We start from the raw sequence: 27,386 nt of genomic DNA on the forward strand, positions 1-27,386 counted from the left end.
CACCGTAGCATACCTCTCGAACCTATTTAGATAACTATCCATATTATCTTTATCGTCTTCAAATGGGGGCAATTTTGGACCTCTCAGTTTAACATCATGTTCCCCCTCTTTTTTAGCTTGCAATAGCTCAGAATTTCTTAGATGTTCCCTCTGCCGATTTCTATCTTCCCCTTCTAACTTCTCCCTCTCTGCTTCCCTTTCCCATTCTATCCTTTCCCTCTCAGCCTGTTTCTCTAGTTCAATCTTACCCTTCTCTAATTCTATCATTTCCTTCTGGGTTTCCCTTTTTTCCCTTTCTAATTCCCTCTCAAATTCCCTCTCCTTTAATCTTTGGTTCCTCTCCCGGGCTTGTTCTTCACGAACGAAATTTCTAAGGGATTCCCCCTCATAACCAAACTGTTTCCCCAGTTCTACCAGTTCTTTCATAGAAGACATTTCAAAAGTTTGGTGGTGACCAACCTTAAAGTGCAGTTGTATACAAAACACGTAATTACCACAAACAGTATTTTCTTTCACGAAATGCAACAAAAATATTAAATACAAAAAATAAAGTAATATTAGGTATCTACCTAACCTTGGTGCTTTGTCAAACGCATCTGAAACACGCAAAAAGCATACAAATATAATAAAACAATTTCAGTGCTCTGTTATATCCGAAATGATCCCACTTCTGACACCATTTGTAACAAGATAACCGGGTGGGATATTTCGGATTAACAATAGAACACGTTTAGACGACACAGATATATGGTTTAATGTGGCGATTTATATGAGTAGTGGATTATGAAGATGTGTGCGTATTTATAATCCAAATATTGGATCTATTTAACAAAAAACGCACAGTTTCAAAGATGAAAAAAATATACAAATAAATTTAGGTCAGTAACCCTAAAACACAGGATAAATGATTTCACAGATGATTCAATAATGGAAAGATGAATATAGTTCACTCAAATAGTAAACAATGTAAGTGTTTACACATAGTAAAAAATGTATTCGCTCAGGTAGCGAAATTATGTCACTAAACAAGAACGGATATACAATCTATCCTTCCAGTCCTGAATAATACACTGGGTCTTACTAACCCAAAATAAGCATACAGCTAAAAATACATGTGTGGAGATGCACTCCGTCACCCGTGCACCTTATCCGCTCCACAGCTCCTCCGAATCAATTTCACAACCAATATAGACTCCGGACCCTCGGAATACTATGATCACTTGAAACATTAGACCCTCCGGACACTTGAAATATTAGACCCTCCGGACCCCCTGTCCTTTAACGGCTCTACAGCTGGGTCACCTTAGTCCCTCTGGACACTCCGGACGCTAGACATTAGACGCTCCGGCACCTTAAACGCTCCGGACACACGGACGTTTCTACCCTCTGATAACACCGGACACCCCGGATATTCCTACCATCAAAACACTCAGCTAACCTTGGTGCTTTGTCAAACGCATCCCTACAGCTGGAGTTGTGCGAATCCTTTTAGCAGGCCGCTTGCTGACAAAACCATTAGTATTGTAAAGGTCCTTTACATGTAGTAACGTATTTATACCTTTAGAATTTTCGTTATTCTTTATCAAAGGCACCTTGCACGTGTGGCACAGGACGAATCGTACTCACGATTTCGAAATACATAGACCATATTATAATCACCCTCGGGTATCGTTGTACAGAGAAAAGAAACGAAACCCGAGTACATGTATTTAATTAAGAACATTTACACCATTCCGTGACAATATGGTGTATATACATGTTATACATGTTATACAATACTAATGGTTTTGTCAGCCAGCGGCCTGCTTAAAGGATTCGCACAACTCCAGCTGTAGGGCTGTCTGAGGGTAGGAATATCCGGGGTTTCCGGTGTTGTCTGAGGGTGGGAATATCCGGGGCCATTTGTAACAAGATAACCGGGTGGGATATTTCGGATTAACAACAGAACACGTTTTGACGACACAGATATGGTTTAATGTGGCGATTTATATGAGTAGTGGATTATGAAGATGTGTGCGTATTTATAATCCAAATATTGGATCTATTTAACAAAAAACGCACAGTTTCAAAGATGAAAAAAATATACAAATAAATTTAGGTCAGTAACCCTAAAACACAGGATAAATGATTTCACAAATGATTCAATAATGGAAAGATGAATATAGTTCACTCAAATAGTAAACAATGTAAGTATTTACACATAGTAAAAAATGTATTCGCTCAGGTAGCGAAATTATGTCACTAAACAAGAACGGATATACAATCTATCCTTCCAGTCCTGAATAATACACTGGGTCTTACTAACCCAAAATAAGCATACAGCTAAAAATACATGTGTGGAGATGCACTCCGTCACCCGTGCACCTTATCCGCTCCACAGCTCCTCCGAATCAATTTCACAACCAATATAGACTCCGGACCCTCGGAATACTATGATCACTTGAAACATTAGACCCTCCGGACACTTGAAATATTAGACCCTCCGGACCCCCTGTCCTTTGACGGCTCTACAGCTGGGTCACCTTAGTCCCTCTGGACACTCCGGACGCTAGACATTAGACGCTCCGGCACCTTAAACGCTCCGGACACACGGACGTTTCTACCCTCTGATAACACCGGACACCCCGGATATTCCTACCATCAAAACACTCAGCTAACCTTGGTGCTTTGTCAAACGCATCCCTACAGCTGGAGTTGTGCGAATCCTTTTAGCAGGCCGCTTGCTGACAAAACCATTAGTATTGTAAAGGTCCTTTACATGTAGTAACGTATTTATACCTTTAGAATTTTCGTTATTCTTTATCAAAGGCACCTTGCACGTGTGGCACAGGACGAATCGTACTCACGATTTCGAAATACATAGACCATATTATAATCACCCTCGGGCATCGTTGTACAGAGAAAAGAAACGAAACCCGAGTACATGTATTTAATTAAGAACATTTACACCATTCCGTGCTGCGGCGGTTCGAGTCTAAGATTCAGCCAATGTGGGTATGTGAGAAAGCTTGCCAGTAGCTTCTCGTGGGTCGGTGGTTCTTTCCTGGGTTTTCCCAGGTTCTTCCTCCACCATTAATACTGGCCGCCATGTATAGCCAATCAAGTGCTGAAAAATGGCGTTAAACCCCACAACAACAACAACAACAACCATTCCGTGACAATATGGTGTATATACATGTTATACATGTTATACAATACTAATGGTTTTGTCAGCCAGCGGCCTGCTTAAAGGATTCGCACAACTCCAGCTGTAGGGCTGTCTGAGGGTAGGAATATCCGGGGTTTCCGGTGTTGTCTGAGGGTGGGAATATCCGGGGCCATTTGTAACAAGATAACCGGGTGGGATATTTCGGATTAACAACAGAACACGTTTTGACGACACAGATATATGGTTTAATGTGGCGATTTATATGAGTAGTGGATTATGAAGATGTGTGCGTATTTATAATCCAAATATTGGATCTATTTAACAAAAAACGCACAGTTTCAAAGATGAAAAAAATATACAAATAAATTTAGGTCAGTAACCCTAAAACACAGGATAAATGATTTCACAAATGATTCAATAATGGAAAGATGAATATAGTTCACTCAAATAGTAAACAATGTAAGTATTTACACATAGTAAAAAATGTATTCGCTCAGGTAGCGAAATTATGTCACTAAACAAGAACGGATATACAATCTATCCTTCCAGTCCTGAATAATACACTGGGTCTTACTAACCCAAAATAAGCATACAGCTAAAAATACATGTGTGGAGATGCACTCCGTCACCCGTGCACCTTATCCGCTCCACAGCTCCTCCGAATCAATTTCACAACCAATATAGACTCCGGACCCTCGGAATACTATGATCACTTGAAACATTAGACCCTCCGGACACTTGAAATATTAGACCCTCCGGACCCCCTGTCCTTTAACGGCTCTACAGCTGGGTCACCTTAGTCCCTCTGGACACTCCGGACGCTAGACATTAGACGCTCCGGCACCTTAAACGCTCCGGACACACGGACGTTTCTACCCTCTGATAACACCGGACACCCCGGATATTCCTACCATCAAAACACTCAGCTAACCTTGGTGCTTTGTCAAACGCATCCCTACAGCTGGAGTTGTGCGAATCCTTTTAGCAGGCCGCTTGCTGACAAAACCATTAGTATTGTAAAGGTCCTTTACATGTAGTAACGTATTTATACCTTTAGAATTTTCGTTATTCTTTATCAAAGGCACCTTGCACGTGTGGCACAGGACGAATCGTACTCACGATTTCGAAATACATAGACCATATTATAATCACCCTCGGGTATCGTTGTACAGAGAAAAGCAACGAAACCCGAGTACATGTATTTAATTAAGAACATTTAGACCATTCCGTGACAATGTTGATGATGATGATTGGGTTGAAATCACTAAGGGTGGTACGGTAGGCTTAGTCACAGGGTTGACGTGTTTAGCTCGAGAAGGTCGTATTCTCTTCGGTCGTAATAAAGAAGTCTGATACATTTGTTTCAGACTTCTTAACTCTGCTAAAATGTCCAACAGTACCGTGACCGTTTGATTTTCACCCTCTTGTTTCTTTGCTGCTACTTCTTCTTGCTGTTGTTGCTGTTGTTTTTTTCTTACCTCTTCTTCTTGCTGCTGTTGCTGTAGGAGAAAAGCTTGTTCCGCTTCCTTTTGTCGTTGTATAAATTTCTCCAATTCTTCTTTCTGTCTCTGTCTAAAATTCTCCACTTGCGGTAATGAAGAAGGTAACGAAGGTTCCGGAACAAATTCTTGCGAAGAGAGAAAATCCACAAAATCCCAATTCACCTCTTCTGAAAGTAAGTCCGGGTTCCCTTGGGCAGTCTCCCCTGCTGGTGCACCCCAATTGATCGTTTTCTGAATTTCCGTCATGTTGAATCACTGTCGCATAGATTGACTGTACACAAGCACTAGCGAATCTATATAGACCACGTGACGTCACAGACTGCTCTCTTCGTATTGGATGTGGGCTGACTGAATTTTGTAACGCGTGTTCGGATTGGTGAATGAACTCAATCCGTTTCAATCCTTCCCTCTACCTATAAAAATAAGCGCAGTTCACTGCATTGATTCACCTGTTCTCGTCGCTTCAAGATGTGGACCACAGTGGAATCATCCACCCTTGTGTCTTCCATGATGTTTAGGACGGACATGCTCATGTATGTCCGGTCCAAGTGGACCGTTGTCCACAGGACAAACACCAGCCTGTGGATACGTAGGATCTACGTTGAAAGACAAGGATGCCTGAAAAGAGTGCTGATTTACGGGCCAACAGTGAGACGCAGCCTAAGGACAAGAAGAAGACCAATGCGGTGCCCTTTATGTTAATGAATACATTAACATAAACCCAAAGGCCCTTTTCAGGGCCACCCATATTTCTCGAAAAGAGATAGCCTTTCAATTGCCTACCCCTTTTTTAAATTTAAATTTAAATTTAAATTTAAAAATTTTTTTTTTAAAAAAAAATCCCATGTTCAATTCCCCTTGTCCCTAGACAAGCCCAAACTCTATTCCCCATGTTAAATTCCCCTTGAGGCTAAAACGACCCACGATTTTTCTCCATGTTAAATTTCCATTGAGACTAAAACGACCCAGGGGTCTCTGTAATGCTAATTTCCATTGAGGCTAAAGTGACCCACTTCACTACTTATATATATATATATATATATATATATATATATATATATATATATATATATATATATATATATATATATATATATATATACGCTGAGGTTTATCTTGTACTTGCTCACATCAAATTATAAACACTTTAAGTACTGAATGCACTTGTTTGAATCGGGTTTGTAACAACTTTTTTCACACGTATACATTGGTCAATTCCATTTGTTTTTCAAATTATGCCAATGCTTAGACCACATCTACCAATCGCCAAAACTATTATATCATTCAAATGTAATTATTCGAATATTTAACCTTTTTAAAAGTATATTAACTCAGGTGATGATACATTTCGTCAAACTTTGATGCTCGGCCACTATCCTGAGAGAGAGAGAGAGAGGTTATTATGTTATTTTTTAAATTAATTTTTGCAGTTTGCTTGCCTGGGTCTTATCAGCCATCTGTATCATCAGCAATGTGTCTGCCTTGCCCAGCTGGCAGTTACCAAACGATGTCGAATTCTACATCCTGCATACCATGTACACCTGGTACATATCAGAATCAGACTGGTTCCTCTTCTCCGTGCACTCAGTGTCAGGCAGGAACTTTCCAAAATTTGTCCGGTCAAGTGAGCTGTGTATCGTGTCCAGTTGGACATTGTCAACTCAGCAAAGGCTCTCCAACTTGTCTAGCTTGCAATGCCGGATATTATCAACCCCAGACAGGGGCTTCTTCTTGTATTCCGTGTCAGGTTGGATCCTATCAAAATCTCAAGGGTCAAGGTTCCTGCATTGTATGCCCCACTGGTAGAACAACTGATACAACGGGGTCCACATCGGTAGACAACTGTTATCCAGGTAATATCATCATCCGACTGCCTATCTTATTTCTAGAGTAATATTTTCTGTAATCTAATTTAATAATTCATAGTATTCTGTAAACATAGTTTTCTATGTCTGCGAGAGATATTTATCAGTTAAATTAAATAGCTACAGTCTTTTATCTAAATAAATTAAAAGTAAAACATTTAGCGGATCTAAGAAATATAACGGCTGTGAAATAGATTGAAAATAGGAAACTACAAAATTAAAATTACTCGCGAAATGTTTGAACATCAATGTCAACCACATTCGATATACCTACCTTATTTATGAGCACTTGGTAAAACTGGTGCCAAACTATCTTCTTAATTGTCATAAAATGGAGTGAATGCAGCGATTGTTTATCAAGTAAATATTTCGCAAAGTGGATGGCCAAAAATTTTGCGAGATTAGAAGCCGTCAAATGTGACAGCTGCAAAAAAGAGAAGAAAATACAAGGGATGAAAATATGTCAGCAGTGTGTGTATAAACGAATTATTGATCGTGGATATTAGACGGTCTTTTATTACACATAAACTCATTGATAACGAAAATGTTAAAATAAGTACCGTAAGATATAAATGAATAAATACAATTCACTTGACAAACATTGGAAATGAAAATAAACCGAATGTATGTGGATATCAAAAATAAATATATGCAACATGGGGATAAAGAAGCCAAAGAGTAATTAAGCAAACGATTAGAGGACAACGAAGTTGGTAATGAAAGATAAGAGAATAAATGTGCTAAATTTTAAGATTGTGTCACTGTATGAAAAAATTGCAACAATTAAGTAATGAACAACTTTCGATGTGTTTAAAAGTTAATAACCAGTGCACCTTATCCTCTTGCTGAAATTCAGTTTAGTGCTGCAGTTTACCCTAACATTGCATAAATATTTGACAAACTGAAAATCTGCCACGCTCAAAACAATTATATAAAATACACACCAATTAGCAATTCTGATAACTACACACACTATAAGATTTGACAGTGATGATTCGATTGACTTATATAGTGTAATGTGAAAATAGGGCATAATCAATTCAAATTGTCCGTTTGAATTTCAATAACTGAATACGGAATATCGTATTGGCATTTTACAATGTACACCAGAATTAGTGAAATCAGTTTGTAGATTGCAGTGTACGTTCAAATATGAAAATTATTGTCTAACTAAATACTTCTTGATCTTGTGAACATGCATTCACTTCCAATAATAATAACAGCATACCCCCCATATATATATATATATATATATATATATATATATATATATATATATATATATATATATATATACACAATTAGTGTGTATTTTATATAATTGTTTTCAGCGTGGCAGATTTTCAGCTTGTTAAATATTTATGCAATGTTATACATACATACATATATATATATATATATATATATATATATATATATATATATATATATATTGCATTGCATTTGAGATACATAACGGGTGAGAGAAAATTAGCTGCGTTCCAAATGTTAGACTTTGGTGATCTTTGTTATCAACTAACATTGTAAAGAAATTTGATATCAATGTTGGTTACAACAGTAATTTAAAAGAAGTCATAGATAACTTTTAACTTTTAACTGCGACTTAATACTGACACAATTACCTACATGGTAAAAAATTATCCCGGCAGCAGATTTTAAGTCTAAAACAATTCGTCCAGAGACAGATAAGGGCAGAGAAGAAGAGAACGTGGATAAGTTTTATGTAGACAATTATCTCCCTTTGTATGATAGATGCGCTCAGCACCAAGACATTGTTTTCTATACCAAAAAAAAAAAAAAAAAAAGGAAATAAAAAAAAAAAAAAAAAAAAAATTAAACATTATAAAACCATTTCCGGATCAGATCATCTATTCTATGTTCTTCGTTTGTTTGGAACCGTCCCAGTACACAGTCAGTTTATATGTGCCAGACTAAATCAAACAACAGTCTGAATTGTAGAAATAGGAAGTAGTTAAAAGGGTAGCAAAGTAGTTAAGTGGGATACCCTACGGACAATGGAAATTCCAGTCAAAACACCCCTGGGACACTCTACGGACAATGGAAATTTAACATGGCGAAAAATCGTGGGACAATCTACGGACAAGGGGAATTTAACATGGGAATAAATCGTGGGACAATCTACGGACAAGGGGAATTTAACATGGGATTTTTTTTTAAAAATTTTTTTTAAAAAAGGGGTAGGCAATTCAAAGACTATCTCTTTTCGAGAAATATGGCTGGCCCTGAAAAGGGCCTTTGGTTTATGTTAATATGCCCTTAACATAAAGGGCATTTGCGACATCTTCTTGTTCTCAAACTTCGTCTTACAGCAGGGCCATACATCAGAGTCCTCTTGAGGCAACCTTGTCTCTCTATATAGACTCTTCTTATCCACAGGCTGCTGTTGGTCCTGTGGACAACGGTCCACTTGGATCGGACATACATGAGCATGTCCGTCCTGAACATCATTGTTGACACAAGGGTTGAAGATTCAACGTCGGTCCACATGTTGAGGCTCCGAGAATAGGTGAATCAATGCAGTGAACGGCGCTTATTTATAGGGACAGAAAGGATTGAAACGGATTGAGTTCATTCACCAATCCGAACACGCGTTACAGAATTTAGTCAGCCCGCATCCAATCCGAAGAGAGCAGTCTGTGACGTCACGTAGTCAATATAGATTCGCTAGCGCTTGTGTGCAGTCAATCTATGCGACAGTGATTCAACATGACGGAAACTCAGAAAACGATCCAGTGGGGTGCACCAGCAGGGGAGACCGCCCAAGGGAACCCTGACTTACTTTCAGAAGAGGTGAATTGGGATTTTGTGGATTTTCTCTCCTCGCAAGAATTTGTTCCGGAACCTTCGTTACCTTCTTCATTACCACAAGTGGAGAATTTTAGACAGAGACAGAAAGAAGAATTGGAGAAATTTATACAACGACAAAAGGAAGCGGAACAGGCTTTTCTCCTACAGCAACAGCAACAGCAAGAAGAAGAAGAGGTAAGAAAAAAACAACAGCAAGAAGAAGTAGCAGCAAAGAAACAAGAGGATGAAAATCAAACGGTCACGGTACTGTTGGACATTTTAGCGGAGTTAAGAAGTCTGAAACAAATGTATCAGACTTCTTTATCACGACCGAAGAGAATACGACCTTCCCGAGCTAAACACGTTAACCCTGTGACTAAGCCTACCGTACCACCCTTAGTGATTTCAACCCAATCATTATCATCATCAACATTACGCAGTCCAGAAGTAGGCCTTGGCCGTGGCAAAGGCTTAAGGCAGTTAAAGTTGATTGCTTAAACTCACCCCTACACCATAAAGAAAAAAAGGCCCTTTTCAGGGCCACCCACATTTCTCGAAAAGAAATACAATTTCAATTTGCCAATAACTCAAAAAAAACTTACCCATTTTACCCTTATAGTACGTGTCTGTGTATGAGTGCGTGAGTGTAGCTTCTTATTTTAAAATCACAACTCAAAGACACTTACCTTATATCATTCATTTATTCTTTTCTCCATTTTTTACAATCCAATTCACAATTCACAACACAACACTTTAATAAAAAGTTCATTGATTTCTCCTTTTTTAGTCTCTCTGTTTTTTAAATTTCTTCACCGTCACACTCTTTTTATCTTCTTCCTCCTCACTTTCTTCCCTTCTTCTTTTCTTCTCCTGTTTCTTTTTCTTCACCTGTCTGCTTTCTTCCTCAGAAGAATCCCTCTCTTCTTTCAAAGAATCCCTTTCTTCTGAAGAATCCCTCTTTTCTTCTGACTCCTCTTGTTTCTTTTTGGGGCAATCTGGAGACCAATGTCCTTTTTCTTTACAATAATAACAGGTATCTTGACTTTTGTCTTTTTTATCCCCTGTTTTTTTTCGTTTTTCACGGTCTGGACACTCTGAAGACCAATGCCCTTTCTTCTGACAGATATAGCAAGTATCTTGACTTTTATCTCTAAAGGAAGGAGAGTAGTCCGTAGGCTGGTCTGAAGAGAATTTTCTAATGACCCCTCGCAAAGCTCTGACGAAACGTTCCATCTGGTTAGTCTCTTCCATCGTTGTGCTCGGCTTGAGAGTGAAATGAATAGTGAAAGGACAAGACACGCACCCTTTTATATACGCTGGTCTGCTATGACTATAAAGTAGTTTATGGTGTTTGAACTTGAGTCATTTGACTTTTTGCTTTCAAGATGAAACGATCCCATTCATTCGAGAAGAAAGAAGAAGAAGAAAGTAAGAGGCAGAAACGTGATCTATCGCCTCGTACCAGGGCTGAAATCTTGGCACAAATTCATGCCAGTGATTTTGAAGAGGACATGAGTGAACCAGAATCCGAACCCTCTAAACCAAGTTCACCACCCTTAGTCAACCCTGAAAAGTACTATTCCATTCGAGAGACGGAAAAGCGCTCCTCTAGAAAATTTAGAACCACGGCTTACAAATACACGGTGAAGTTTAAAGATTTCAAGTCCGAAGTGCCGTTAGAGAAAGCAGAAGTGTTCATCACCGAGGTGTGGGATTCTTTGCTCACTGCACTCAAGCGACAATGTCAACCCAAAGAAGACGATCGCTTGAGACTTTCCATACAACACGACGGTTTGAAATCCCCTGTTTGGATCGAGTTTAGCACCCCTGCAGAATTGACTGCTTCCAAAGTCATGGACAAGATTCAACACGTACAACAATCCAATGATCAATTTGACATCACCGATGGTAAAGCCACACTGGACATGACCCACGTCTCTCCTCCTCAAGGGACAGGACGCAAAAAGATGTTATTGGTGGACGACCTTCGCAACACCAAAACAAGTCTCGTCCGAATTAACAACCCTCAAGACCAGATGTGTTTAGCCCGTGCCATCGTGGTGGGACGAACCTATGCCAGCAAGAACGACACGGTAGAATGGAAAAGAACCTGGGACACTATTCAACGTTCCGACCGAGCCAAACAACGAAACGAAGCAGAACTCCTGTTACAACAAGCCGGACTGCCCAAAGACACACCCTGTGGCATTCCTGAGATGCAAAAATTGCAAGATGCCCTAGCTCCACGCTACACCTTGAAAGTGCACCCTCAAGAAATGCGCGGGCCTCTATTGTTTCGAGGCCAAGATTTTAAGGACGGAAAATACATTCATGTTTATCATCACGATGACCATTTCGATACCATTACCAGTATCACCGGATTCCTGGGATACGGTTATTACTGTGAGAAATGTGATTATGGTTATAATAATCGAGAGCAACACAAACATTGTGGATGGAAATGCTCAGGATGTTTGGCCTCTCCACCCTGTCTGAGCGAAGAACCAGTGCCTTGTTCCACTTGTCTGCGCACGTTTGTCAGCCCTACCTGTTACCAACAACATTTGAAAACACAAGGTTCACAGAAGAAATGTGCTTGTCAACTCCTGAGATTGTGCTCTACGTGTGGACAAGGCATACTTACCAACAATGCCAAGGCACACGTATGTCGAGGAAAGAAAAAATGTCACATTTGTCACCACATCGTGGACTTGGAACACCAATGTTACGTGCAAAAATACCAACCCCCACCAGAGAAAGAGGACGGTCACAAGAAGAAAGGCAATTTCATCTTTTTCGATTTCGAATGCATGCAAGAGACTGGCATTCACATTCCTAATTTCTGCGTGGCTCATCGAGCGTGCGAGAAGTGCATTCAAGAACCTATCTTCAGTCATTGCCCTCACTGCAGCAAAATTCCTGGAGGACGTGAAAAAATCTTTCGGGGACCGAACACGTTAGCCGATTTTGCCCAATGGGTCTTAGACCCCGTCGACAAGACGTGGAGCCAAGAGGACATCGAACGTTACGGAGATTGTCATCGTCATGCCACGGTGATGGCTCACAATTTTTCCGGATACGATGGACAGTTTCTTTTGAGGTACTATACGGAACATGGCACCGAACGTCCTAAAGTCACTTTGAACGGAGCCAAAATCATTTTCATGCAAGTGGGACAAGTACAGTTTAAAGATTCGATGAGTTACTTGGCCATGCCTTTGAGTCGAATGCCTAAAACGTTTGGAATGACAGAAATGGCTAAAGGGTACTTTCCACACTTTTTCAACACGGAAGCCAATCAACATGCCGTTCTACCCCATTTACCTGAGGCTCACTATTACGACCCCGACAACATGCGTACCGAACAACGAGAAGCTTTCTACGCTTGGTACCAGGCTCATGCCTCGGACCCTTTCGACTTTCAGGAAGAAATGTTAAAGTATTGTCGTTCCGACGTGGACATTTTACGACGTTGCTGTGGAAAATTTCGAGAACTGTTCATGGAACACGGAGGGGTGGATCCTTTGAAAGAAGCTTGCACCATTGCCAAAGCGTGTTCCCTAGTGTATCGACAACGATTCATGCCTGAAAACACCGTGGCTGTCATCAGCCCTCAAACGACCCACTTTGTCAAACGTCAATACTCGGTCAAAGCCCTACGTTGGTTACATTACTTGTGCGACAAGGAAGACAAGTGGATTCAGCATGCCCGCAACGGAGGGGGCGAAAAGACCATCGGAACGTATTCGGTCGATGGTTGGGACTTAGAAAACCCCAAGATCGTGTACGAGTTTAACGGTTGCTTATTTCACGGATGTCCCGTCTGCTACCCTGACCGTGACACTAAAAATCAGTTTTTGCAACGAACCATGGAAGACTTGTACCAGGACACTTGTCAGCGACGCCTAAAGTTAGAACAGCAAGGATACCAAGTGATGGAAATGTGGGAACACGAGTACGATCACCGTATGAAAATCGATCCCGAGTTTAAACGCCTCGTGGAAAGTTACCAGTTCATGGACCCGCTGAACCCGAGGGATAGTTTGTACGGAGGAAGGACCAATGCCACCTGTTTGCTGTACCAAGCCGACGAAGAGAAAGGAGAAGAAATCAAATACTTGGACGTGTGTTCGCTGTATCCCTACGTGTGCAAATATTGTCGCTTTCCTGTAGGGCACCCGCAATTGCTGACGGAACACATCGACCTGAAAAACATTCGACAATACGAAGGCTTGATCAAGTGTAAAGTTTTGCCTCCCACGAACCTATACCATCCCGTCTTACCTCACCATTGTCAAGGCAAACTGATGTTTCCCTTGTGCCGTACTTGTGCCGAAACGTGCAACCAAGACCAACCTTGCCATCACAGCCAGGAAGAACGGACCTTGACGGGAACCTGGGTCAGCGTAGAATTGTTCAAAGCTCTGGACATGGGATACCAACTGTTAGAAGTGTACGAAATTTGCCACTTTCCCAAGACACAACAATACCACAAGGGTGACCCCAGTCAGAAAGGCATTTTCGCCGACTACGTGGATGCCTTTTTGAAACTGAAACAAGAAGCTAGCGGCTATCCTTCCTGGTGTCACACTCCCGAAGACCAAATACAATTCAAAGAGAAATACTACGAACAAGAAGGCATCACTTTAGACCACATCGAGAAAAACGAAGGCAGGCGATCGTTTGCCAAAGTGATGTTAAATTGCTTGTGGGGTAAAATGGCACAACGACCGTGTTTACCCAAGACGGAATATTTGACAGAACCTTCCCGCTACTTCCAGATGATTCACGACAAAACCAAATACATGAAACACGTGAACGTCGTTCGAGAGAATTTGATCTTGGTCAATTACGAAGAAGATCTGGACTTTGTACAAGACGATCCTTTTGGAAATGTCATCATTGCGGCTTACGTGACAGCCCATGCTCGCTTAAAATTGTACGAAGCTTTAGAACTGTTAGAAGAACGCGTCCTGTACTTTGACACGGACAGTTGCATTTACATCCATCACCCGATTCAACATCACCCTAACATCGAAGGAGACCGTTTAGGAGCCTGGACAGACGAGCATCCCGACGACAAGATTCTAAGTTTCGTCAGTGGCGGTCCCAAAAATTACGGCTACGAATACCGGGACACACAAGGAGAAGTGCACACGACGTGCAAAGTGAAAGGACTGACTCTGAATTATCGTACCAGTTGTGTGGTCAACTTTGGGGTATTGAAAGAAGCCTTGCAATCGGGAGAGGATGGAAACTTTAAAGTGACCACCTATCAACCGAACAAGATTGTACGTTTACCCACTCACCACATCGTCAGTCGACCCTTGGAAAAAGTCTATCAAATTGTATACCAGAAGCGAGTTCGACTTCCCAATCATTTCACCTTACCTTACGGTCACGTCGGTATTGGTCTGTATATAAAAAAGGAACCCTAGGCAAGATCGATAGTTCATTGTGACTACCAAGACCGAGCGAACAAGATGAATACTTTGAAAGAGGCATCGTTCCAGTTTGGGGATTGTAAAAAAGTTGTATCTTCCTCTAGTGTGACTAATATTGGATGGATAAGACCCATGCATTGCGACGGAAAATGTTCGGAAGGAAACTGCGATTGTCCATGTGGTTACCATTGTAATTGCGTAACGGAGTTTGCAGACGAGTGCGATTGTGAGCCTTGCGATGGATACGATGCTGTACCTTGTGACCTGAGCGATGCCGTAAAGCATCATGGGAACTTTAGTGCCCCTACCCCTATCATGGAAAGTGATGCTGTGCGTGTCAAACCTGTGGGATGCGAAAGCGATGCTGCTCGTCCTCTTGGACATTTTACTGGGTTTCGTTTTAAAGGGGAATGTTCACCTTCACGTCTACCCCCCTACGGATGTCATCCAGCCCTGAGCAAACTCCTACCCATGTCACTCAACCCTCATCGAAACGAACCTGTGAAAAACGAATATTCTTTTCCTGTGCGTTTGTCGGAATACTGCGACTTTGAAAATCGTCTTCAATCGTTCAAAGGAAAATGGCCAAAGTATCTGGGAGGACCGACCCCCGAAGAATTAGCCAGAGCCGGATTTTTCTACTTGGGCGAAGGAGATAAAGTCAGGTGCTTCAGTTGCGATGTGACACTTCACCACTGGGAACCGCAAGATTCGGCCTACGTAGAACATGCTCGATGGTCACCGAATTGTCATTACTTACCCTTAGTGGGACCGAGACATTGAAGTAACTTCTTACCATAATCATCTGTTCATGGATACTTTACAAGAGAACATTCGTGCTTTGCCTGTGGAGTTGAGAGAACGCATTTACCGAGAGCTGGTCAAAATACAAGTGAAACGTAAAGAACAATTGCATCCGTCACGTCACCGGTGTTTGAACCACTGGTACCTGAAGGCTATACAAGGATTGATTCAATTGAAAGTGTTCCATCGGACAGACATTGATCAACGATCCTCTAGTTTTAAAAAGGATTGGTTTGGTATGGACGATTCTACCTACATCATTGTAAACGTACTGCATCGAATTCCAGAGGAAGAGTTAACGAATTACCAACATCTTGAACACAATGTCAACTTGGTGAAAGAGGAAACTTCTGAACGAATTGTAATGTGTAGATTAGTGACTCAACGATTTAAATTCGACACTGAAGTGAAACCATGTTTGTGCAAAGAGTACATTTCTTGTGTCAGACCAAAGAGGATTTAGTATGACCTATTCATGGATACTTTGCTAGAGAACATTCGTGCTTTGCCTGTGGAGTTGAGAGAACGCATTTACCGAGAGCTGGTGAAAATACAAGTCAAACGTAAAGAACAATTGCATCCGTTACGTCACCAGATCTTTAACCACTGGTACCTGAATGGTATAAGAGAACTGATTCGTCAGAAATTGTTTCAGTGGTCAGACCTTGTTCAACACTTTGAGTTAGTGAATGATCGAAATGTTCATTATTTTGGTTACTTCGAGATTCACCTACAGCAATACATTGAGGAAGACAAGTTAAAGGATTATCAACATATTTTACGTGGAATCTACTTAGAGGAAGAGGAAACTTCTAAACGAACTCTGAAGTTTCGGTTACAGTATGCAAGATTTAGATTCCCTACTGGAGAACGAAGATCTCTGGCTAGAAAGTACGTGTATTGTTTCCGAAACAAAGAGACTATAAAAACAGGCTGCCATGCCACGACTTATGTCACATGTCATCCAACAGATTCCGTGGAAGGAACTCAATGACCATATTCAAACCGTGGATCATTACCATCGATTATTACAAGAACTGTATCCATTCAATTTGGGACGACAAGTGGTGTGTGTCTTAGTGACTTGTTTTTTGGGATTTCGTTTACCAGCCGATTCTTTGTGGACTCTTTACGATCAGTACTTACCACCTCCATGGCCTTAAATGGTCACGAAAAACTCCTTTTGCTCAAAGCCTTGCGTTTTCATCTGGATACTTCTCGACCTCAACAGGAAAAAAAGATTCGTCAACTTTTAGCTACCCAAGACGTGTATGACGATGTGTGTGTAGCTTGTGACTTACATCCCCATTGGACAGATGTCCGTGCCTGGAAAGAATGGGATTTTGAGGCTTGGACCCAAGAAGTGGCCCAGTATGCACGAGAGTTGTTCAAGGAAAAAAGTTACTTTTCAACCCGTGTTAGTGACGGTGCCAGAAGAACCCGTCACCCAAGACAGGACTTTCGTGGACAGACCTGAAAGACCTTTTCGGGAGGACACTTGTGTGACTTTACCCCCTGTTGAACTAGTTAGAACATTACCCAAAACATGTGATTGTTGTACAGACACTTGTGTTTATTCCACGTTCATCGTTATCATGTGCCTCTTATTCTTGTACTTAAGCCTTTGGCTTTTATGTATTTTTGTCTTTCGTATTCATGTTTGATAAAAAACATTCAATAAACGTGTTCTGAAAAAAGTATATAAACTCTTGTCTTGTTCGTTTTCGTGTCACAAGTGACATTTCTCACACCATGGCTACCTCTACTGTCTCTGCTCCCTCTTCCTCTACTGTCAAAGTCATCGACGAACACTTAGATCGTGCCAGTTGGGAGGCTTTGTATCTTCGCCATCCCTTTAACATGCTCATTGCTGGACCTAGCGGTTCAGGCAAAACCGAATTCGTCAAACGTTTGATCGAACATAAACATCATTTGATCGATCGACCCCCTCAACGGATCGTGTGGTGTTACAAAGAGTGGCAATCGGCGTACAGCCTCTTGCGAGAAAGTCAAGGCGATTCCATCGTGTTTGTGGAAGGCATTCCTAAAGAAGACGACGGCATCGTCTCTGACTCCCGTCAAACCCATTTGGTCATTTTCGACGACATGTTAGGAGAAGACGAAGAAGAAATTAAATTGTGGTTCACGCGCAAAGGGCATCACCGTAATGCCAGTGTCATTTACATCACCCAAAATTTGTTTCAACAAAGTAAAGCCCATCGCACCATCAGTCTCAATGCGCATTACGTGGTCTTGTTTAAAAGCCCTCGAGATAAATCGCAAGTGCAAGTCTTAGCCAAACAGTTAGGAACGCCTTGGCTGACTCAGGCGTACGACGATGCCACTCAAACGCCACACGCCTATTTACTCGTCGATTTGAAACCTACGACCCCCGAGGATTTGCGATTTCGTACCCACTTGTTTCACCACTGGTGCCAAGACGGAGGGCCTGTCCTGTACACGTCTCCGTCCTCGACTTCATTTCACTCCCCATCAAAAAATCTATAAAAACCTCAGACCCTTTTTCGTCTGTCTCACACAGTGTGAACATGACGTCCCTTCAGTCGCATCTTCCCGTCAAATTGATTCGTGCCTTGTATGGCATCAGTCGAGAAAAAGATCCACAAACACGAGCTCGTGTCTTAGAAGCTAGTCTCAAAGAAGTCTTACGATGGTTCACGGTGACGGCACGTCAATTACTCCAAGGAATCATTCAGATTCCTCATCAAACCCAACGCTTTTTCGATCGAAACAAAGTCGCTTTGGTCCAACTGGCCGATCCCCGCATCGACACTCAAACCAAAAAACAAATCATTTTGAAACCTGGAGGGAGCGGTACTCTAGGAGGGGTCATCATTCGCTCACTCTTAAGATGGGATCCTAATGCCCCCAAAGTTATCCCTAAGACAAAAGTCCAACGAAGCCCCAAGAAGAAAAAGAAAAAGACCAAGTCCCCAAGAAGAATAACTTCTCCAGTGGCAGGACCCTCCTCTTACCAGACACCACCACCCCGGAAAAAGAAAAGAAGCCCCCAGAAAAAGAAACAGAGAAAAAGTCCCCAGAAAAAGAAAAGTCCACAGAAGAAAACTAGTCGCAAGAGAGGCACTTCGGCCAGGACGCAACCTTACACTCGCAAACCACGACCTGCCACGGCAGTGACTGCGTCTCCGGCATCCTCACGTTCATCCACTTCTCCGTTGATGACACCCAGAACTGAAGAGTACTTGGAGACGTTGATCACACCAAGAACATCTCCGTTGATGACCCCCAAAAGAACTTCCCCAGTGGCAGGACCCTCCAATTTAGTGGCAGTGGCTGCTGCTCACAAAGTACCTTCTCCCAAAATCAAAGTCCAAGAAAGATCGGGCATGTTACAAAGTTTACTGGATTTGTCCAAGCAAGAACTGGCTCGATTTAGTCCGTTGCGTACCCCTGCACGACGTGTCATGCCTGTCCTCAAACTGATAAAACGTAAAGACAATCAGTGGCGACGCGTTCCAGTATAAAAAGAGCCTGTGACCAAGTCGGGGTATCAGTGAACTTGTAAAAAAGATGTCACCTCCAAGAAGCCACAAAAGAAAGAGACAAAGGCAGACGCGTCATCCGACAAAGCGCTTAGCCAAGCATCGACATTACCCTAAGAAAAGACACAGTCGTTCCAAGAAAAAGAGGCGTCAACAAAGGGGAGGATTCCTTGGCGATTTTGGGAAAAACATTGTCACCTTTATGACAAAGCGATAGTCCCAAAAAAAAGATAAAAGGGCGTGCGTTAAGTCATCGACGTTAGTGTCTGTTCGGTGAATGTCCCGGAACCCACAAGCAAAAAATGTCACCCTCCAGAAAACCCCAAGGAAAGAAAAGGAAAGGACTGCCACCACGTTTAGCTAAACATGGGGACCTGTTATCTGTCCTGTCCAAAGCTTCTTCACCCCTACGAAAAAAACTCATTCAAACGGCCTCCAAAGAGGTCATCGATACCGTCTGCGAATGTTGTTTGAACGTTTTGAAAGGCACGATCCCTTTGTCCAAACACCAGAAACAATGCTTAGGAAAACATCGTCACGTTCTTCGCCAAATGGTTCAAAAGAAAATTCCCATTCGTCAAAAAAAGAAGATGTTGGTCCAACGTGGAGGCATTTTACCTCTCTTGTTAGGCCCCATACTGAAAGGAGTCTTGGGAACCATGTTGGGAGGACTGGTGGGAGCAAGATAAAAAGGCCCTCGGAAGTCCCAAGATCTCAGAATCGACCCCTGACAACCCCATGGAAGGACGAAAACTAGCTTTAGTGCCTTACAAACGATGGATGGAATACCATCGGTGGCAAGAACAACACACCCCGCATTTACCTCCCAATCCCCATTTGAGCGAGATGTCCCAGTTACAACACGAATTGCAGTCCTTGATGGATCGCCAAGATTTGTCCGAAACAGAAAAATCGCAAAAGTACGGTCAACTCTTGCAACGACTGCAACTCTTTCACCAGAAAGCTTTAGACGAAACAGCTTTACCCACTCTGAAAGATTTTAAGACCTTGATGAAAAGTCCAGCACCATCATCATCATTACCCCCACCACCACTACCATCCCCAAGGGTCACCAGAGATGCTACCCCACAAAGACCTGAGGAAGAAGAGATGCGCGAAGTGTTTCAAACACCGTCAGCAGCTCCCATTTCGAGTAAGATTGCAGCATCCTTGTTGACCCCGTCCCCCACACCCCAACGAGAAGAAATGAAAGCTTGGGTTAAAAAGATGATGTCCACGCCTCCTTCGACAGAAGTGAAAAAGAAAGAAGGGAAACCAGAAGCGAAAAAAGAAAAGAAGACCAAAGCCATTCCATTGTCACCTCCACCTCCATCACCACTACCTTCGACTTCTACCCCCGTAGCCCATCGGACACGTAAATCCGTTTCCAAACCACCCTTTCGTCCCACCCAAAGTAGCATCACCGAAGAGTGGGTGACTTATTAACACACAAAAAAATGGAAAAAGTCTTAGCCAGCATTTACTACGATCCCTCGCATCCTGCAGGTTACGCAGGAGTTCAAAAATTGTATCGTGCTGCCAAAACGCGACTGAAAAGTCTCCGTTTACCTCAAGTGCAACGATGGTTACAAGAACAAGCTACCTACACTTTACACAAACCCATTCGACGCAAGTTTGCCAGAAGTCGCACCCGAGTGGAAGGCATCGATCATCAATGGCAAGCCGATTTAGCCGATGTCTCTCATTTGACCAGCTACAATCGTGGCTACAAATATTTGTTTTGTGTCATCGACGTCTTTTCCAAATTTGCCTGGGTCGTGCCCTTGTCTTCCAAATCCAGCAGCGAGTTAGTGCGAGCCCTGCAACGAGTGTTGAAACAAAGTGGCCGTCACCCTCTTCGATGGCAAACGGACAAAGGCACCGAATTTCTGAACCAAGCTTTCCAAAAAGAATTAAAGAAACGTGACATTCATTTTTTTACCACCGAGAATCCCGAAACCAAAGCCAGTATCGTGGAACGTTTTCAACGTACTTTGAAAGAACGCATGTGGAAATATTTTACGCATCACCACACTCTGAAGTACATCGACATCTTACCGCACCTGGTGCAAGCGTACAACCAATCTTACCATCGAAGCATCGGACGTGCCCCGCAAGACGTGACTCCCGACAACGAAGTGCTGGTGTTCGAGCGCCTGTTCGGTACGTCCCCGACGAGGGCTGTCCCCAAGAAAAGTGGAGAGTTGACCGTGGGAGATTGGGTGCGCATTGGCAAAACCAAACGCACTTTCGACAAAGGTTACTTACCTAACTGGACGACCGAACTGTTTCGCGTCACTGGACGAGTACATGGCCGTCATCCTGCCGTCTATAAATTGGAAGACATGAACGGAGAAGTACTCAAAGGAACGTTTTATTTGCCCGAGTTACAACGTGTCACCAAAAAAGAAGACGACGTGTACGACATCGAAAGCATTCTCGAACGCAGAACCCGTAAAGTGGGCAAACGACGTGTCAAAGAAGTCAAAGTACGTTGGAAAGGATATCCACCCAGTTTCGATTCTTGGATCGACGCTTCGCAAGTCATCGACTATAAAAAGAAGAAGTGACCATCATGCCCTTTCACACAGCAGCAGACGCAGCTACGTCGACCAGTCCTTCTTCCCCTAGTTCTTCTGTGCAAGATTTACAAAAACAACCCTTGTGGGTGTGGTGTGGAGAACGTGTGCCTAAAACGCAAATCGTCTTTTTCTGCCAAATCTTCGTGGTGTATTGTGTCATCGGGGCAGCCATCGCCAATTTGAGTTTGCAACAAGGAGACAAACAATTGTGGACCATTTTATTGAGCAGTTGCATCGGTTACCTGCTTCCCAATCCCTCCCTGAAATTCTCCTCGAACGGGAACGTTGTGTCCAGTGCCAGTGCCAGTCACCACTCCAACAACCACAACCAGAACCCCATTTTGGGCGGAGACACACCTCTGACATCCACTAATATTCCCTCGGACAGCCACAGAACTCTGGAATTATGAGTCACCAAAACCAATTTTACTTAACCTTACCCAGTGACAGTTCCATGGAGGTGTTTCCCCACAACACGTTGTGCTGTTACACAGCCAAATTACCTCAGGCCATCCCCTTAGATCACGAAGCCCATTGGGAAGTGGCTTTAGTGGAAATCATTCACCCGACCCAAGTCCTCAATGTCATTCCCAATCAAAATTTTTTTAATGTGGAAGTTCATGACGAGTCATTGCAACAGGAGTTGAATAAGAAAGTCACGTATGACAATAAAATCTATAATGAGAAAACTCAAAAATGGACCTACCACTTTTTAATTCCCCCAGGTTATTATTTCAGTGGTCAACATTTGGTCAACGTCATATCTGCCAAGTTTAATGGCGTGTTTGGGAAAGCTTTGGAGCATGCCAAAATAAGTGTCACCATGGAGTACCACAAAGTAGCTCGTCGCTTCTCGATGAAATTTGAGCGGAGTAAAATCATGTCCATTTTATTTTGTCCTGAATTGTTTGACATGTTGGGCGGAGACATGAACCTGAGAATGACCATACTCAAGAACAACGAATTACCCATCGTTTACGACAACGAGTCTTTTAGCAAGTTATTTCGTACCCCAGTAGAACTGAACCAAGGACTGAATTTGATGTTCGTGTACTCCGATGCAGTGGAGTATAACGTGGTGGGACACACCTCCGTACCGTTACTGCGTGTCATTCCTTTCAAAGTGGATTCTGCCGCGAACGCTGACGAGGAAGGTGGAAACACTTACCACGTCCACCGCGAATTTGTCCATCCTCACTATTTGCCAGTCAGCAAGTCGTATTTGGACACGGTCAACATTACTATAAAAGGAGATCTGGGACAAAATATTCCATTTACCAAAGGAAAAGTCACGGTGAAACTCCATTTTAGAAAACGGTTCTCTCACGATTCGTAAGTAAGTCATGTATCCAGTGTACCAAGGGGTTGCACGACAGCGAGGACACGGTTTAGGAGACATGTTAAAATCGGCCTTTCGTTCGGTGGTCCCGGTGTTGAAACCGATGGTGACACGCGGATTGCACGCCTTGAAAGATGCGGCACTGACGCAAGGCAAAGAATTTCTCCAAAATGTCATCATCGACAAACAAAACCCTAAAGAAGCCTCCATGAGGGCAGGCAAAAATGTCCTGCTGCAAACGGGTAAAGACATTTTAGGCCGACGAGACACACCTATAAATGCCCTGCACGCTACCGAGTCAGGCATTCAGCAAGGACAAGGCAGAAAGAGACGACGAAGAAAACACCCTTTCACCAGACTTCAAGCTAGAAAAGCCAAGAAAAGAAGAACCGTTCGAGACTTAGACGTTTTCGATTATTGAGACACAGAAAAAAAATGATGCACCGAGAGTCATGTGCTTGTTCCAAGACGGAACTGGATATGTTTGCCATGCCCCCCACCATGATGACGATGCAAGAATCCCAGTGGGTGGAATTTCATCCCGTCTCCTCTTTGACGGATTCCGCTCCCATCGAGTTCGAAATCAAAGGACAACCCGAAGATTACATCGATCTGAATAGCAGTTACCTGTATTTGAAAGTCAAAGTGATCAAAACTGACAACACCAATCCTGGAGCCAATGATAGGGTAGCGCCCGTCAACAATTTCATGCATTCCTTGTTCAGCGAAGTGGACTTGTACTTGAATAACAAACTGGTCAGCAGCAGCATGGATACTTACCCATATCGTGCCTACTTGGAAAATCTCTTGACGTACGGAAAAGAAGCCAAGAATACTCATCTGGATGCTTGCGTGGTATGGAAACCTGACACGGCAGGTGCAGCCACGTTTAGCGACACAGCCCTGACAGAAGATGACAATCCTCACAATGCGGGGTTTAACACACGTAGAACTAAAATTCTGCAAGGACGTAGTTTAGAACTGATGGATCGTTTGCATTTGGACATGTGGTTACAAGAAAAGTATTTACTGAACGGAGTGGATATTCGCCTGAGACTGAATCGTAGCACTGCCGCTTTCCATTTGATGGCCCATGCCAACGAATACAAAACTGTTATCCAAGAAGCCAGACTTTACGTACGCCGTGTGGAAGTGTTACCTAAAGTGGGAAACGACATCAGTCAAACGTTGAGCAGAACGACCGCCAAGTATCCCATACGACGTGTGGAAGTGAAAACGTTCACCATTCCTGTTGGACAGCGATCCATGATCGAAGATCATCTGTTTCAAGGACAGTTACCCAAGCGTTTGATCGTTGGTATCGTCAGAAATTCAGCTTTCAATGGACTTCACAACGAAAATCCTTTTGAGTTTCGACACTCTAGCGTGTCCAAAATCGAAGTCAGTCGCGACGGCAAGACCTTGTGTACACGACCCTTTGAGCCTAACTTTGCCCAGAACAATTACTTGAGATCGTACTTGTCCCTGTACGAAGCCACCGGTCAGTTAGGAACCAACACCAGTCACGGTATTACGTACGAGGATTATGTAGGAGGCTATGCTTTGTGGGCTTTCGATTTCACTCCAGACCAAGGCAGCGACGAGGGACATTTCCACCCTATAAAATCTGGTCAGATTCGTGTGGAAATTCAGTTTGCAAATCGAGACCCTGCTGATCCAACGTTGAACGTGATCCTGTATGCAGAATTTGACAATACGATAGAAATCAACAGTTTGAGAGAAGTCATTCTAGATTACTAGAAGCCATGGAAGACTGTTATCCCTCTTTACCTAGTGAAGAAACTTTGGACATGAAATGTGAGGAGACCGTGGAAGGAGAATCCCAAGACAAAGACGAAGAAGATATCATGATGAAGTCGAGATGGCCAGAACAAGAAGCCCATTTAGTCTCCTGTTTTGCCAAACACTTGGTCGACAAAATAACGGAATTGATCAAGAAAAATTGTTATGGATGTCAAAACGATCATCCCAGTCAAATTCAACACGATAAATGCCTAATGTTAAGTCAAGAAGAAAAATTGGACGAGTATCTGGACGAAGCTTGGAGCCTCATCTCGAACAAAGACGTGTTGCACCAGTGGTATAAAGACTTGCGTGAACATTCTTGTCCACCATTAACCACTCAAGAGATCCATCGTATCGAAGCTCTCCTGAATCAGAGTGAGGAAACAGAACGAATAACCGTTTATTCGTCAGACATTTTCAAGCAAAAAGTCTGGATCGAATTGACCACTTATCATTACCTGTGAAGAAGAAAAAAAACAAAAAATGGATACCTGGGAACTTTATTACCTTTTGAACCACAGTTCGTATACAGCTTCTTGGAATCCTGTCGTCTGTGCTAAAGATGAACTCCCTCATCGCAAACCTAAAGACCATCAAGCTTACGTGATCAACACGGACGAAAGTCATCTCCCAGGAACCCACTGGGTAGCCGTCTACTTTCCTCAAGAAGGATGTGTGGAATATTTCGATTCGTACGGATTGCCCCCTTTGGAAGACGATATCATTGACTTTATGAGAAGAAATGCTCAAACCACCCGATTCAATAATGTGAAATTACAAGGCACAGATTCCTTGGTGTGTGGACAGTACTGTGTGTATTTTCTGCATCATCGCAGCCTGGGCTATTCCTTAGAACATTTAGTGACTCATTTTGATCCTCGTTCTTCTGCTAGAAACGATGTGAAAGTAGATAGATGGTTTTGTGACCATTATGCTTATCTTTTGTCTCAAGCTAGGAAACGTAGTGTCCATCAATGGCCTAATGATTTCCAACAGTGGAAATCACAATTTCATTCACAACGTTGTCAGCCCTGTTTAAAGTAGATTGTAGATTGAGAAAAAAATGTTTGTGATTTGAAAAAATTGTTTGATGTTATAGTGTTGGATTATTGTTAAAAATGTTAGAGTTGTTGTTTAGTGTTAAGTGATTTTTGAATAAAAAATGTTGTGTTTAGAAAAAAATGCCTTTGTCTTTTGTTTAGCTATAAGAATGTTGAATTGATGCTCTTTCATTTCTTACTATCCCTCTCATGACAATCACTGAACGTTGCGAATCGAAAACCGTGTGGGGGATGTTTTCCTTCACGTCCGCGCTTTCACTTTAAGAACCGGGGTTGTTTCCAGTCTAACCATCCATTGTCGACTCATCCTCCTACGAAGATGTGCTCCAAACTAGCTAAGCTCAACGAAGCCTACGTGAATTTGCATAGGGTCAGACACAATCTGATACCGAAGCCAGAAGAAATAGAGAATGTGAGAATGCTAAAAGTCACTGAAGACCTGATAGAAGAGCTCTTTAGAGAAGAAGTGAACAGGGAGAAAGAAGAATGGACAGAGAAGTACAGACTTCAAAAACAGCAGCAACAGCAACAAGAACAGCAGCAGCAGCAACCTGAACCTGACAGAGGCTTTGTCGATTGCCGTATCGACACCAAAGAGTTCTTCTTCTCTTTCCGAAGAAGCAGACCTATCGCCAGAAAGTCTATCCTCAGAGGACATCGCATTCTTAGAAACTAAAAAAGAATGCCATAGCAAACAAAAAAAACAGCCCTTTTAAGGGCTACCCAATACTCTAGAAAAGAAATAACTATTAATTTGCCAATGTGTGTAGGTGGAGTAGTGTGTATATAAACACTAACACTTTTATAAAAATGTGAGGGTATGTGTTGGTGTGTTTGTGTTTGTAAGAGCTCAAGTAAGTTGGTGTGAATAGTAGATTAAAATGATATCTTTTTTTTGGACTGTTTGAGGTGTATATTTGGGGTTAGATTGGATTGCCTTGAGTATGTGGATAGTCTATTGAAGTGATTTATAAAAAATTTTAAAATAGTGATGGGTAGCATAAAAAGTGAGTGATTGTTTCTTTTAGGTCCGCGCGTTGTTGTTTTTTTGGTCATGATCTAGGTAAGATGAATTTTATGTTATTAGGGGGATGTTTTCCTTCACGTCCGCGCTTTCAGTATAAATTGAAACTCGTTCGGCAGTCCAGCTACCCTTGTTGACTGATCAACACCAAAAAATGAACACGAGACTTGAGAAACTGTTGGAGCTTCATGTGCATCTGGAATATGCCAGGCGCATATTAAATGAACTGGCCGCGGAAGCCATTGTCGAGGAGGGAAGGATAAGAGAGGAGGAAAGAAGAAACAAAGAAGAGGAGGAGAGAAGATATAAAGAAGAAGAAGAAAGAAGATATAAAGAGGAAAGAAGAAACAAAGAAGAGGAGGAGGAAAAGGAGAGAAGAAATTTCAAAATCCCAGAGAGCGAAAATTGGGATTCTGAAGCGACATATCCTGCCTCTGCTCTCTCCCCCCAAAAGGTAAAAAGTAACTGGGGGATAAGAT

At 42.4% G+C, this 27,386-nt stretch overlaps 1 protein-coding gene across 1 annotated transcript in view; it reads left to right on the forward strand.

The window, feature by feature from the left end:
* The window catches only part of LOC149791073 (uncharacterized), a 189,274-nt gene that overhangs the window by 111,793 nt on the left and 50,095 nt on the right, over nucleotides 1–27,386 (forward strand). The window contains exon 16 of the mRNA XM_089973000.1: nucleotides 6,081–6,503. Within this exon, the coding sequence (XP_089829126.1) occupies nucleotides 6,081–6,503 (423 nt within the window). The remainder of the gene's footprint in view (nucleotides 1–6,080; nucleotides 6,504–27,386) is intronic.

Source organism: Sinohyriopsis cumingii, chromosome 10 (genome assembly GCF_028554795.1).
Source record: "Sinohyriopsis cumingii isolate HCF-2022 chromosome 10, ASM2855479v2, whole genome shotgun sequence".
Lineage (NCBI taxonomy): Eukaryota > Metazoa > Mollusca > Bivalvia > Unionida > Unionidae > Sinohyriopsis > Sinohyriopsis cumingii.